The 14,759-nt window shown below is 31.7% G+C and overlaps 5 protein-coding genes across 5 annotated transcripts; 1 reads left to right on the top strand and 4 right to left on the bottom strand.

Moving 5' to 3' along the window:
• Nucleotides 1–579: 579 nt before the first annotated feature.
• Nucleotides 580–3,811, bottom strand: BX663DRAFT_506584 (uncharacterized protein). The gene is made up of 3 exons (XM_051527212.1): nucleotides 2,672–3,811; nucleotides 948–2,546; nucleotides 580–829 (listed from the first exon to the last, which is right to left on the bottom strand). The coding sequence occupies exons 1-3, from the start codon at nucleotides 3,705–3,707 to the stop codon at nucleotides 606–608; spliced, it is 2,859 nt and encodes a 952-aa protein (XP_051383447.1). The 5' UTR covers nucleotides 3,708–3,811; the 3' UTR covers nucleotides 580–605.
• A 1,125-nt stretch (nucleotides 3,812–4,936) lies between these two features.
• On the top strand, nucleotides 4,937–6,277 carry BX663DRAFT_530691 (uncharacterized protein; the record flags this gene model as incomplete). The annotated part of the gene is made up of 4 exons (XM_051530336.1): nucleotides 4,937–5,047; nucleotides 5,121–5,286; nucleotides 5,351–6,173; nucleotides 6,250–6,277. The coding sequence occupies 4 exons, from the start codon at nucleotides 4,937–4,939 to the stop codon at nucleotides 6,275–6,277; spliced, it is 1,128 nt and encodes a 375-aa protein (XP_051383446.1).
• Nucleotides 6,278–7,972: 1,695 nt separating this feature from the next.
• Nucleotides 7,973–8,925, bottom strand: BX663DRAFT_506579 (uncharacterized protein). The gene has a single exon (XM_051527211.1). The coding sequence runs from the start codon at nucleotides 8,833–8,835 to the stop codon at nucleotides 8,332–8,334; it is 504 nt and encodes a 167-aa protein (XP_051383445.1). The 5' UTR covers nucleotides 8,836–8,925; the 3' UTR covers nucleotides 7,973–8,331.
• Nucleotides 8,926–10,350: 1,425 nt separating this feature from the next.
• Nucleotides 10,351–11,088, bottom strand: BX663DRAFT_433385 (uncharacterized protein; the record flags this gene model as incomplete). The annotated part of the gene is made up of 1 exon (XM_051522990.1): nucleotides 10,351–11,088. The coding sequence occupies one exon, from the start codon at nucleotides 11,086–11,088 to the stop codon at nucleotides 10,351–10,353; it is 738 nt and encodes a 245-aa protein (XP_051383444.1).
• An 889-nt stretch (nucleotides 11,089–11,977) lies between these two features.
• BX663DRAFT_506575 (eukaryotic phosphomannomutase) lies at nucleotides 11,978–13,202 on the bottom strand. Its single transcript, XM_051527210.1, has 5 exons — nucleotides 13,030–13,202; nucleotides 12,852–12,963; nucleotides 12,705–12,781; nucleotides 12,526–12,617; nucleotides 11,978–12,445 (listed from the first exon to the last, which is right to left on the bottom strand). Exons 1-5 carry the CDS (start codon nucleotides 13,117–13,119, stop codon nucleotides 12,052–12,054), a joined length of 765 nt encoding a protein of 254 aa, XP_051383443.1. The 5' UTR covers nucleotides 13,120–13,202; the 3' UTR covers nucleotides 11,978–12,051.
• Between the last annotated feature and the right edge of the window lie 1,557 nt (nucleotides 13,203–14,759).

Genomic DNA, 14,759 nt, shown 5'->3' with positions numbered 1-14,759 from the left:
TAGGCAATCCAATACATGAATGTAAAATAATACCTATTGTTCCTCTATTTAAAATTATAACTATTTCCCTAATCAGTCGTTTCATAGTGTGAAAATAACATGGTAGGGGAAACAAATACATATAATTTAAAAGGTTTTACATAATACATATTTTCTTTTTTTATTTTTTTCAAGTCGAGATCATGTCTTACTGTATGTGCATATTATAGTTAAATAAACTGTCAATTAATATTGACTCTTTCTCGAGATTCTTTTGTAAAATAGACTTTATATTAATTTATGAAATAATAAATGACGTTTAATTATTGAGTGCTAATCATTCCTTTTGTTTTTTTCGCTATTATTTTTATTATTATAATTTTTTTTTTTTTTTTTTTTTTTTATCATGTAATAACTCAGTTCATTTATTAGATTATATTTCCAAGACATTCAAATTTATTGTTATTACCCGGAGAATAAGACTTTTTTTCCCTAAATATATGCGCAAAAATACCTATATCATTTTTATTTTTTATTTTATTTTGCTTTATTTTATTTTACTTTGTTTTATTTTATAATAATATACAATTATATATTTTCAGTAGATAAAAAAAAAAAGGAAATAATTATGAGTTTAAGATAGGCATTCTTTTTCGTCCTATTGTCATAGAGCCTTTCATGTCTTCTTCTTCAATATGAGGTACACCCATTTCATCACATTTGCCAAGTGCTAAACTTAACCGAACTGCCATACGATATTCAAAATCATATTTTGTACTTGTCATCGCTAGTTGCCATAATTTGCGACTTTTTTTATATTTACCCATTCCCCAACTAGTGACACCCGATTCTAAATACATATACACACACATTTTAGTTAGTTAGCTAATTTAGTCTTTTTTTTTTTTCCTTTTTTTTCCTTTTTTCTTCTTCTTCTTCTCCTCTTTCCCTATAGTTATCAATTTTACCCCAGTATGTAAAAGGAATAACCCATTTTTCATTTTCAATACGATCCTTATGATCCAAGATCCAATTTAAATGAACAATGGTCTCCTCATGTCTATCAAGTGAATTTAAAATAGATGCCTTTATCAATAAGAGGATAGCTCGTTGATCATAATAGTTTGGTGGGTCTGTAGTAGGTACAAGCTCTCGTAATCTAACCATATATTCCATCTTTTCTCTCTCATAAATCTTTTCTAATGTATTTTGTACTTTGGTTAAACAAATCTCAAGATTCTCCCTTTCTAAATATCCAAAGGCATTCATAACTAATAAAATTTCTAATCCAGGCAAGATGAAATCTAAATCTTGATATCCACTCCTTTGAAATAAGTCTACCTTTTTCAAGACATAAGCATCAATGTAACTCATCTTTTTCCTTTCAGCAAGTTGAGACACTTCAGCAAAGGCCAGGATGGCCTCTGATCGTTGGCCCAACATCTCATAACAGGCACCTACAAAGTATTTTGAGAAAGCAGGTGACCAATAATTTTCATGACTCAATTGTTCGAAATAACGAGCAGCGGATTTCCAATTGAGTTGTAAGGCCAAGTTAAAGCCTATCTCGTAATCTGCGTTTTGTTTCATCGCTACCTCAATCCATTCACCATGACTTGATTCAGCGGCAAAGGTAAAAGACTGAATAGAGAGTGGCAAGTTACGAGCTACACGCGCAATACGGGCTGCAAAGAACAAGAAAAAGCAGGAATTGGGATGATGCGTTTGTGCATCCAAGAGACATTCGATGGCAGGTGCCATCATTTCCTTTGAATAAAGTTGAGGTGCAAATGAGGTCAAGATAGAATAATAGGCCAATAGTGTTAATGCCGCTAAGGGCGCTCGAATCCCTCGCCCTTCTAAACATAACTTTAATAATGCAAACCCTAGTTGCTTATCACTCTTCCAACCCAAAAATGAAAATATTTTTAAAATCTTTGCAGGCATTGAGGATAGAATAAGATGAACGGCTCCGATACCAAACTGAATTCCTGAAATAGTGTCAGGATCCATGTATTTCATATACTCTTGTCCCATCCTTTTATATTCTTGCCAAACTATACTATAGCTATTATAGGCTCTTCTTATATTTAAGCCACATTTAAGATAACCTACAACACTTTCTTGAGTCATCTGAAGGATACTCATTAAAAGACAACATTCGGCTTTAATAACATGTGCTCTTAGAACTCCGTTAGGTATAAAGGCATTAGGAGAAGCTATACCACCGCTACTGTTGGGCATACTAGTCAAAGGTGGATTAGTGGGGAGACCTGTATTATTGGAAGATAATAAAGTTGTAAAATATTGACTAAATGTATCCTTAAATGGTTTCTTGAATGATGTATTATTAATTTGTGCCTTTGCAATTGTATAGGCTGTAGCAAGTGCATTCATGGCTGTTTCCATATCTGCTTCATGATAAGTCATCACTGCCTTAATGAATCCCATTGCACCTAATCCAAGTGCATATAAAGGATCTATACCAGCCTTTGTTTGGAATAGTGATTTAGCCTTCATAAATTTATTATCAAATAAATACGACATGCCCTCTCTTACTGTTTCATCTAGAAATAAATATATGTATATAAAAGTTACTTTTAAGAAAAAAAAAAAAAAAAAAAAAAAAACTCCCCTCTCACACATTTCTTTTTTCTTTTCATAGTATTATTTTTTTTCTTTTTGTATTAACCTGCTTTCTCTTGTTCATGGGGCTTAAGATTATTTGGGGGTATATTCTTGGTATCAATAGCTTGAATAGCTATCATATTGTCCCTAAACATATCCAAATCAATAGGATCTTCAATAGGATACTCAAATTCTCGACTACGTTTTGCACGCTCCATATCTTCTGGTGAAAGACCGTTGTCTTGTTCTTTAACTTGCATGATGATCGATTTCCTTTCAGTAATTATTGTATTTTCAATTGACTCTTTTACAGCAGGTAAGATAGAGGCAAGATGGTTAAATGATGTCGTTGTTTCTTCATTCAGATCTGTTATTGTCATATCAGTATCGTTTGAAGATCGGTTTAATTGGGATAAAGAAATACCACTATCTAAGGTAGTCTCTCTGTTATCTAACTCTTGACTATCCTCGGGGCTGGTTGCAATAATAGAATCCTCATTTACTTTGTCAGAGGAAGATTCTTCAATAGAAACGCTCAATACGGCTGGTGTAGCCAGATTACCATCCTCAGTTTTGTGTTTCTTCTGAGTTATCATCAGCTCCATGGGAATATCACGATTCTCATGTTTACTTTCTTTATCGAGCATCGTTGTCGCCTCCTCTTGTTGTTTGTTAGTGACGTCCTCTTCTAAAGGAACAGTACCCTCATCCTGCTCGTTATTCTCAATGTCTTGTTTATTCTTTTCTTGTTGCTCATTCATTGTAGGTGAATCTAGTTGTTGCTCTTGAGCTGGAAGAGACTCGTGATAGTGTGTGACAGACTTTTGAATAGGAATAGGCTCATAAGTTGCAGGCTTTAGAGTCGTTGTATTCGTAAAAGATACAACCTGTCTATTTTCAGCTTCATGAACCGAGGGGGTAGACTCAATTTTGATTTTTTGTTCTTCTTCTTCTTCATCATCCGGAGCCCTCTCTTTTGTTGTACGACTCGAGTCATAATCAGGCGTCATTTTTGGTGATGTTACGGGTTCTATTTCATCATTATCACTAAAATCCTCATCCGAATCATGAGATTGTAAAGCAGGTAATATAAGAGACATTCTTGAAAGATGTTTATCTTTCGTTTGGCCTCCCGCATCCTCATCATCACTTTTATTTTCTTGTTGCTGCTGCTGTTGTTGTTCTGTAATACTGTTACTTTCTTTTCTTTTCTCTTCTTCTTCTTCTTCATCCTGAAAATAATCGTCATCTTCATCATCACTTACTGCATCCTCAAAGTCAGTATTAGAAGAGGCATGAGATAGAATGGATTCATTTGATTTCTACAATATGAGTATGTCAATGTTTTTTTTCCTGGAAAGCTTAAAATTATAAATATATATATATTTTTTTATCTACCTTTATAGAATTATTACTTTCTTGGGATATAATCGAATCAGGTTTTTCATTGGATTTCTTTTGAATTACTTTCCAAGTTGCTTTTTTATTAGATGTCGTTTTCGACATTGGCAAGATGATGAACAAAAAAAAAAAAAAAAAAAAAAAAAAAAAAAAGAAAAGAAAGAAAATAAATCAGATTAAAGAGAACAGAATATACACATATAGATATATAAAAAAAAGGGGGGAGTAGAGGGAAAAAATATTCATGGATACACAGTGTAACCTATCTTTTAATAGTTATTAATAAAGCATTAAATAAGATTTCGGAACAACAAGTGTCATTAAGTGAACAGTGATTTAATCTACACAATCATTGTCAAGAAAACAGTTGATACTAATAATAATAAAAAAGAGAAGGGAGAGGGGCAAAATGGAGGGATGGGTTTTTATATTCATTACATAAGCAAGTTCAAATTATATATAATAATAATAATAATAATAATAATAATAATAATAATAATAATAATAATAATAAAAGGGACTTGCTGCTGCTAATAACAATAACTTCTTTAATATAAGAGAAATTTGGACAATCTCAATGACCTAGTTTTATTATTCAAAATACAGATAGCACAGCAGCCATATTTATTGCATGATTGTGATTCAATTGCTGACGTTTTTTTTTTTTCTTTTTTTTTAAGATAAATCTTCACTATAAGGTGTATAAAGGAAATAAAACAAGATGAAATGGAGAATAGAAATCTTCTTTTTCAGGTTAATTGAAACGCTTTTTATATTATAAGGCAATTCAATTCACTACCACTGCTATTAGTAGAACCTTACTATATATATATATAAATAATTCATGTGATGACATCAATTTTTTAATCCTTTTATTCTCTTTTATTTTATTTTCTTTTTCCCTCTTTTTCTTCATCTTTATTAACAAATGTCAGAAACTAAGAAGTTAGTTATCCTTGGAGGTGGAGCGGCAGGGATACTTATAGCTATAAAATTAGCGAATACAAAGGGCCTTGATATTACACTTATTGATAATAAAGTACTATAATATTAATGTATATATACAATATTTAATTATACACATATATATTTATATATACACATATATACAGTCATTTTATGAATATACTCCAGGTCTTTGCTCTGTTTTATATGAAAAAACAGAATATGACTTTCAAAGACATTTCAATAAAATCACTTTTGATTACGCTCCTTTTTTAAGTAAACGGAATATTCAATTTGTACTTGGAAGAGTTAAATCTTTGAAAGATAAAAAAGGTAGTCGTATATTTTTAATGAATAATGATGATTTCATATTTTAACGCTTGTAATAATAATAAAGTCTATCTGTTTAATGATGAACATGAGCCAATCATTGAATACGACTATCTAGTTATCTGTACAGGATCAAGTTATGCAGACCCTTGGAAAACCCTTCTTACTACCAATGAAAATGAAGCATGTTTAAATTCGGATGCTCGACTTGAATATTTGCGCCAACATCGACAGAAATACTTGGAATCAAATGATATCCTCTGTATTGGAGCTGGTCCTGTGGGTGTTGAGTTAGCTGCGGAAATAGCTCATCGAAGTCCACAAAAGAAAGTTACGATTGTCAACTCATCTGAATATGTATTGTCAAGTGCACCTGCAGAAATAGGTAAAAATGCGCAGAAGATCTTGGAAGCTAAACCCTCTATTCGAATCATTTCAAATGAAATGGCCTCAGAGGTCGATGCAACAAAAGACGTTTATGAGACAAATAAAACACATACAAGGTTTACACCGGATTTAGTGTATCATTGTGTTGGTATTACACCTAATACTGACTTTATGGAATCCGTTTGGCTTAATGAACGGAAACAAATTATTGTAGATGAATACTTGAGGATACCAGGTGTAGAACATGTATTTGCAGTAGGTGATGTCAATTCATTTGATGAACCCAAGATGTTTTATACAGCAGAGATGCAAGCCATTCATTTCGTAAGGAATTTACGACGTATCATCATGAAACACAAGGAATTGATTCCTTATCATGGATCGTTACCTAACATGGTCATTTCGTTAGGCCCTCACTATGGAGTTGGCTATCTTTCTGGTATTCGATTAACAGGTTGGCCCTTTGGTCAACAAAAAGGAAGTCACTTAGCAGCCGTCACTAAGTATGCTGTTGAACGTATTGCAATGAATGATTATGGCCTAAGGCTACCTTTTACGAATACACTTTATTTTACACAGGAAAAATCTTATGGAGGTCGATTTCTAGGATAATATCCAGTTATCTATTTCTACTATATAACAACACAAATGAATTTGCTTGTTAATATATGATCCTGCTAAGATGTGAATGACTTTTTTTTTTTAATAAATTGAAGCCATCATTATAAAGATATGCAATCTAAATAATTTATCTAAGTAATATCATTTTACTCTTTAGAAAGTTAAATAATTAAGTTACATATCATTGTGAGTATCAGAGAAGAAGTTCGTTAGTTGTAAGAATTAGAAAAAAAAAGGACAAATAGCTATTGATCATCAGTAGTATATATATATATAAATGAAAGATGAAGAATTATAGATAAACAGTAAGGATTTAATGAAATATCATAGACAAAATCTTATGTTTGGTGCTGCTCTTTTATTATTATTATTATTTCTTTTAAAGGTTTATAATTACTTTTTTTTCAATTTACGAAAGGCCTTATTGATCTTTACCTTGATAATGATATTCAATTGATTTCTAGTCAGTATCATATTGGGACAGATATTTGAAGGAATGTTGATCACTAACATCAACTACATTGCGAACAGTGGAATTTGTCGTTTGCCCAAAAATAAATGTTACGTACCCAAAGCTAAATATTGCTAAGGCCTAAAATAATTGTAGTCTGGCTCAAGAAATAATTGTCGAAAGTAAAAATTCTATTTGTCGGTTTAAGCCAAAGTACTTGTCCTTCAATGAGACTCGGCGGCGGCTTCTTTAAAGTAACATAAACAACATGGGAAGAGTGAATAACGCCAATGATTGTTTGAAATACTGCCTCAGTTTTTGGTATTTTAACTATTTATAATTGTGATCGCTTAAATTATAAGTGTGGCAGCCTTAATTTATAAATGCGGTAGCCTTTCGCTGGCAGTGTAATTGCCAACTTTAAGAAGTAAGTATTTATTGGAAGTAATCTTCTGTGTTCGTTTGTAATAGCCACTTAAAACGATATGGTCGAAGGCAGAATGATTGATTCTATAACGGGGTAGCTTCCCTACATACTTCCAAGACGCACAAAGTAGTTATTAACAAACATATTACAGTAGTCATCTTGTAAGCTTTGTTGTACATAACGTTTAGCATTTATTGTTAAAGTGCATTTTGACATAACCAAGAGTTTAAGTATCTCAAAATACGTGCTTTTTTAAAGAAACCCTGTATTTTTTTTTTTTTTTTTTTTTTTTTTTGTTATGATGTGCTTTGTTCGACTTTTTGTTCAGAAACAACCTTCCATCATTTTTGAGATAATTTACACTCTATGGTTAAAAAAATATTCTAAATATTGTATATTTAGACACAGCAATGATAATATCTTTTGTTTGGTTTATTTTTATAAAAGTATAAAATGGAGAAGTTTATCTATGATTTATGCTAACTATTCCATACTACACAACATATCAGATTTGCTATTGAATGGTATTTTCAATAATAATAATAATGTGATGCTGTTCGAAACTATATTGTAACCAAAGATATGCATCAACACTATCATACTTTTATTTATTCTTTATATTAAGTTAATTTTTGAGATCATAAGAATATAGAGATAAGACGACAGGAGTATGTAGATTAAAATCAATTAACAGTAAGTCTAGGTTGTATTGAGGGAGTGTTCATTTATAATTGTAAAAAAAAAAAAAAAAAAAAAAAAAAAAAAAAAAAAATAAAGATTTAGATAATTATTTATCTCACCAAGTTGTTCATTTTGGCAGTAATTCGAGCAATTACCTGTTCATTATAATTTTTAAGCTTTAATGTGACTGACTGAGCAAGGGAAGTCAAAAGCGGCTCCAAACGGCTGTTTGTGAATTTTATTTTATCCTCATCGAGACTCAGTAGTCTTTTCGATAGCAGCAGATTCAATTGAAGCTAATTCTGAGTGCAAAACAAAATCAACATGGTCACACAATACAAAAAATTGAAATATTTGAGATCCAAGCTTCATATCACTATTGAGATTGCCACCAGAAGTACCTGCTGCGGTGAATATGGTGTATAGGCGCAATTTCATATTGTTGGTTAGTTTGGAAGAGCATCAACTGATACAATATGTATTAGGGGATGTGAAAGAGGATCTTACTTGACGTAATTATGAATAGAGATGTTGGGTATACAATTTGGTTGGACGTTCCTTCATGATATGAATTGCTTTTGCTATTGAATGGCTGGATAGAAATATTTTTTGTTTTGCCGGTTGACTTAAAATTGAAAGTTGAGTGGTTGACCTCTGGCTTGTTGTCACCATCTAAACGAGCTCTTAACGTAATCAACAAGCTGAAAACGAAGCTTTCGATAATTAGTTTATGAGAGTTGTCTTCGTCTACATTGCAAACACATATATCTTGATATACAGAGATGTTTTCATCCGGAAGCATGCTTGAATAGTTGTTTTGAAATCGTTCGTAATGCGCGTCGAGTGTTCGAAGTCTACCATAAACTTCGTTACAATTGACTAATAAAATTTGCTCTTGATCAACCAAGATACATCCGACGAGAAGTTGCGCACACGCAAAGCGTAAATGTGGCCCCTGCACCCAATCTTCATGCAAGATATCCATTTGGTTCTGATTAAGTTCTGTGTATTCCTCTTGGAGGATATTTGCCTTTGGAAGTGAACGAAGACTGTGTTCAAGATAAGAATCATCACAAATTATAGGAGAAGGGGATAAAAAGGTTTCAGGTAGTTGAGTTTTTTTTTTTTTTTTTTTTTTTTTTTTTTTTTTTTTTTTGGCAGATCAGGACTTTTGTCGTTGGAGAAGTAGACAAGTCACGCATCATACCAGTTGCTTCTTGATGGGATGTGTTATGATTGTGGTTGTATTTAAAACTAAGTTAATAGAGATAATAAAACTAGTGTATTTGTACTTCACAGCATAATATTCATTCTGCATCCAGTCTTAATAATAGTCATTATTAGAGTATTCGAGCACTAATAATAACTATATACATAATTCAAACAGGATTACGACTGTTATATTTAATCGCATAATTATTTATATATGCGTCTATAATGTTGAATATTGTTATGTAATAACATCTTAGGGGTTGATGATAATAATAGTAGTGGCATATAAATGATTGGTATTATTGTTATAGCTGGAATATTCACTGTAAATTAATATTAACGCGTTGCTTACCCCAAAAATAATATATAGTAGCAGCGACAGTTAAAGGAGAAAAAAGATAAAATATATATTATTGCATGCAGGATTATTAGGAGACTGACAACATTTACACATAATGCAAATCATACTCCTATTAATATCACTTATTTTGCAAAAAACATATAAATATCCCTTCTATTATTTTTTCTTTTGTACAATTTTTGTATTCTTTTTCTCTGTTTTTTCTTTCCTTATCTTTTGCATTTAAAATACCCTTATTTTTTTTTCTTTCTTTAAAATTAAAATGCTATGTCCAATAACTACTGCAAATCACGTCGTATTCAAACGTGTCAACTGTGTGTGGAAAGCAGTAGATTCAAGAACTCTGAGCCTAAGGATCTGGAAGAATTATTTCAAGAGTGGAATGGGATAATTCACATTTGTAAAAAAAATAGAATCGGAGTAAGGCTAATCAGCTTCTTTTTTATAATTGCTACTAACAGCCCATTATTTTAGACGTATATATGTACATTTTTCAAGTGATGAACTAGCTTCTGTACGTTATCACACTCGTGATAATGCTTCACTCGGAGGTGAACAAGTCCGTATTTTACCTGTTTTTGATGGTCTTCGTCCAGTACATTACGCACAACTACCAATCTCTTTCCCCCTTTGTCATGGTTGTAATATTTGTAACTTGATTCAATAAAAATAAATAGTCATAATAAAACATATAGTACACTTGTATGATAATTCTGTCTATAGACATATTAAGAATACATTTACTCTTGTGTAGAAAAAATGATTAACAAAAGTTCTACATCTGAAAATATATTGTGTTCTACTGAATATATATATACATATATATGTATATATATGTATGTAATTATGTATATTTATCTTATTTTATTTTATTTTTATTTTTTATTTTATTTTATTTTTTTTTTGGGAAAATGACACATAAAGTCATTATGCAATCATTTCTTCTGTATTATTAAAACGAATCTTTATTCGAGTCAGCCGCACTATCACTTGACCAGGCCATCTTTCATCCAATAAATCAATCCATTGTCTTCTATTAGAATCATGTAATGTTTTATTTGCCCAATCTTCAATCTCAGTATGTCTCTGAATGATAGCCCAACGGATAATAAGCTCATCTTTTATTAACTCAGTAGGTATTTGATTCAGAAAAACTCTAATATCTAATTGATCCGTTGAAAATTTACCTGCACTAGGCTTTACAAAATACCGTTCACCGCTGGTTTTTTTTAAACCTTGATGAGTGGTCAAAAATTTAAAGATAATAACATGATCTTCAGGCATCGTATTCCGTAAAGTAAGCCGAGCTGTTTGCCCACGCTGAAAGGGGGGATGAAAATAAATACGAGGTTTTGGTTGTTTAATAGTTGATTTTAATGTTTCTATCAAGAGTGACATCCTTTGTTCGTCGGTCGTATTATGTTCCTCTATAGAAAGATGCTTATTATAATTGAACACTTCTGTGTTGGGTAATGGTGTGGGATGATGAATTGTCTTGGTAGAAGCAAAGATTGTAAATGGATCATCTTCAAAAGCAGGACTCTGAATGATACATTCCTCGTTAGGATCTTCTTTATGCACTATTATATTCAGATAAGGAGGAGAGGGGGGTGGTGGAGGAGCCACATTACGAAAACGTGGCACTGGACTGGGTTCCACAAACATAATTCTTGGGTTAAATCCCCAACAACCATCCTCTGCTGCTGCTGCTGCTGTAGTAGTAGTAGTAGTAGTATAATAATGAATATCAGAAGATAAAGAAGAAGAGGAAGTGTCATTTACAAAGGACTGTTCTTGTTGTAAATAATAAAATGAATGATTATGTTGTTGTTGTTGTTGTAATTTTAAGATGTTCTCCCTACGTTGATGTCTTCGTCTTTTACGTTCAGCAATCGCTTCTTCTGAATCCTGCCCTCTATTAATTAAAATACCACTTGTTATTGTTGGATACTGCTGCTGTGTTGAAAGAATGGATGAATTCAAATCCTTTTCTTTAACAGCATCATAACTACTCGCCTCTTCTTCTTCTTCTTTAGCAACAGAATTTCTTTTCTTGGTTGTTACAAATAATTGTTTTAGTTTACTACTAACGGAGGAGGATGAAGATATCGAATCTGAGTCTTTCCATTTCCAATTCTTCAATATATTCTGCCATCGACTCTGTTTTGACGACGATAATAGGCTCTCTTCATCAGTTTGTTGTTGTCGAGGAAAAGTAGTGGCTTCTTTTGAAGGGAATAAAATGGCTAATGATAAAAAAGATTTACCGCTTTTTGCACTCGTTGTACTCTTTTGACTATAAACTGATGAAGCATATTGCTTTTTTCTCATTTTTTTTTTTTCTGTGAAAAGAAAGAAAAGCTCGGTTTGAACTGAACAAATTCCGAAACTTATTTTTTTTTTGAAAAAGGAAGTCTTGTGATTTAATTTTAATAAGGTAGTTTCTTGATTTTAGCAGGGACATACCATCTTCCCCCAATCTCTCTCTCTCTCTCTCTCTTCCTCACCTTCCTTTTTTTTATTTTCTTTTGCTTCCTTAACGAGTCAGTTGTATCTAAAGAGGACGTTATATAATAAATATTTATTTATTTATTTTTTTAAGTTGAATGTATAAGTAATGCAAATGAATTAAGGGAAAAGTTCTTTAAGAATACGGATAGTATCATCAGGAGATTGAACACTATGACCCACGACATCAGGATGAGTGTAAATCTCATAATCATTACCACCTTTAAAGGTCTTGTCACCAAAGAAATGAATTGTCTTGAATCCGTCTTGCTTTACATGACGTAAACAATAAGTTTTATCCCAACCGGTAGGGAAGACGTCAAATGAGATTTGACCACCAATAGAATATGTTAAAGCCAAATGAGGGAATTCTTTTTTAAGTGCTTCGACAAATTTTTGACGAAGACCATGTGCTAAATCAAATTTTTCGAATTCGTTACGTTCTTCTCTTGTACAGTTACGACCAATAGGAGAGACATTGATCATGCCATTACGGAATTCAATAAAAGTGCCACTAAATGAAATGGTGAGTAACGCGTCTATATATTCATATATACATGTATTGTTTCTATTTTTTTTCCCTCTATCATTTACCGTTTTTTGGGGATTTCCATATCAGCAAGATAACGTAAAATGAAATTAACCAACTTTGTGTATTCTTCTTCACCAATCCATTGAATGAAGCTCTAAAATTTAAAAGATGTAAAAGATGTACATAAGCCCATCTGAACCCAATTGCTCTCTTTTTCCCCTATCTTTCTTTTACTACTTACTTGGGAAGCCAATTGTTTGCCTAAACGATAAGCAGTAAGACCATTTTCAGCAAAACAATAATCGAAATCTTCAAGGACTATAATTTGACATGAGTAACAAAGTCGATTATTTATTTATTTTTTTATTGTTATAGTTGTACAACTTACTTGTTTCACCAAGTTGTTCGTATTGTTTGCTAATGTCAGAACCACCTACAAAACCGATAGCTACCTTCTTACGAATATTAGCTAATGTTTCCTTCATTTCATCAGAAACAAACTGTAGAGTATTTAGTTGAGTTTATTATTATTGTTTTATTTTTTTTTTCTTTTAAGATATATTTACAGCACGGGCAGGTGTTAATGTACCATCAACATCAAAAAGAACAATGGTATCAGGATGTTGACGATCACTAAATTCAGTGGCAGGAGACATTTTATAACAATAAGGATTAAAAGTGAATATATAGGACAAAAAAGTTTTAATTGTTATTAAAATAAGGAACCTATTTACTCCTGACCAATCATAATCCTCATCGTGGTAAAGAGCTAAGAAAGATGAATCGTCCCTTTTAAAACTGAGATACTGTGGAGCTGGTTAATTAAAATAATTTGAGGCATACTAAAAAAAAATGATTGGTGGAAAACCAAAAAAATGATTGGTCATTTATAAAAAGTTGTTTTGAGCGTTTCTGATAACTGAAATGAAGCTAAGAGTGGCTACGAAATCCATAAAGATCACTAACGCGTACATTGTTGCAAGCATCAGCGATTCTCTCGGATAAATTTTCTTCAACCATCAGATTCTCGCGCTTCATCTTCCTTTTTTACAAGAGCCCAGAGATTCTCAATTGCATTCAATTCACTAGTAAATATATGAAGGTAAATACATGAATCTATAGCCTCTTCTCAACACATGGTTTCTATCAAAGTTTAGGTCCGAATCCTTCATTTCATGAACCATTCATATTTTGTTTGCATATTGAGTATTCATACTTGATATCGCACAAATGTAGGCTTATGTTGACTTCGAAGCAACGGAGTCAAATAAAAAAAACACAAATGGAAAAACAAACAGATACAGTAAATTAATTAGCTTTGCTGAACAGAGAATATATCAGAGAATGAATAAAATTACAAGTTTTATACACATTCTCTAGTTTTTTATTTATTTATTAGAGAGCATATACAGAGAGATAAATAGCAGTTACTCGATTCAATACTCGATTTAAAACACACAGATCCAATAGATTGAATTGATCAACTCTTTCAAAGACAATAGACGCTAAGATCATGTAAAGCACCAGTAAAAAAGCAACAGAAATTTTGTTTAATAATGATATACTAATAAAGAATCAATAACACTGAAACAATTTCATGCAATTATATAGATTAAAGTTGTCAAAATCCACACCTGTTATCAGAGAACTTCCTTTTCAGGAACAATGATTAATTCGCAGTAGCTCGTATATATCAATCGATTTGGAATTTGTATTTCTTTTCAACGTCTTTTTTTCCTCTTTATCCACATAATCTACACTTAGCTTACTCATGAAATCTAACGTAAAAATTAAAGGAAAATAAAGAGACACTTCAATCTCTTCAAAACAAGACGGAACAGTCTACTGAAGATAAAGACAGTAGATGCCGTATATATCTATATATGATTCAGTAGCTCAAAAATTCCAATGAACACGAAGATAAAAGAAGAATATGGAATCGAGATCTGATGGCAATACTAAATTTTAAAAAGATATTGACAAGCCTTAGAAATAATGGCAAGAGACATCTTTTGTTTTCACGTCAAAAACAACAACAACAATTATGATTATCCGCATTAGTTATCGCTTTCGCTATTTCATGCAGGTAAATATTGCTCTGAGCTTACTTGAAAATATTGGTGAGTCAATCGTTTTTCGTTTTTCCACCAATCATTTTTTTAGTATGCCTCAAATTATTTTTTTTATTTCCCAGCTCCACTGTACTACAACTCGTGTTGACATAATCAGGTGCGATTAAATTTTTATTCTATAATTAAAATTCTTGATCTTTATGAGCATATAATATTTATATAAT

Source organism: Cokeromyces recurvatus, assembly GCF_025118155.1.
Source record: "Cokeromyces recurvatus strain NRRL 2243 chromosome Unknown BX663scaffold_10, whole genome shotgun sequence".
Lineage (NCBI taxonomy): Eukaryota > Fungi > Mucoromycota > Mucoromycetes > Mucorales > Mucoraceae > Cokeromyces > Cokeromyces recurvatus.
Note: the sequence above shows the minus strand (reverse complement) of the source record. Positions and strands in the feature narration are given on the sequence as shown.

What these genes read in the sequence shown, in the direction of transcription:
- BX663DRAFT_506584 (XM_051527212.1), bottom strand. Translation starts at nt 3,707, where the DNA reads ATGTCTCTTATATTACCTGCTTTACAATCTCATGATTCGGATGAGGAT. An exon ending in CCATGAACAAGAGAAAGCAG is followed by an intron (nt 2,547 to 2,671) that starts GTTAATACAAAA and finishes ATTTATTTCTAG; the next exon opens with ATGAAACAGTAAGAGAGGGC. An exon ending in TATTCCTTTTACATACTGGG is followed by an intron (nt 830 to 947) that starts GTAAAATTGATA and finishes ATATGTATTTAG; the next exon opens with AATCGGGTGTCACTAGTTGG.
- BX663DRAFT_506579 (XM_051527211.1), bottom strand. Translation starts at nt 8,835, where the DNA reads ATGGATATCTTGCATGAAGATTGGGTGCAGGGGCCACATTTACGCTTT.
- BX663DRAFT_506575 (XM_051527210.1), bottom strand. Translation starts at nt 13,119, where the DNA reads ATGTCTCCTGCCACTGAATTTAGTGATCGTCAACATCCTGATACCATT. An exon ending in CGAACAACTTGGTGAAACAA is followed by an intron (nt 12,782 to 12,851) that starts GTAAGTTGTACA and finishes GTCAAATTATAG; the next exon opens with TCCTTGAAGATTTCGATTAT. An exon ending in ATGGAAATCCCCAAAAAACG is followed by an intron (nt 12,446 to 12,525) that starts GTAAATGATAGA and finishes CATTTCATTTAG; the next exon opens with TGGCACTTTTATTGAATTCC.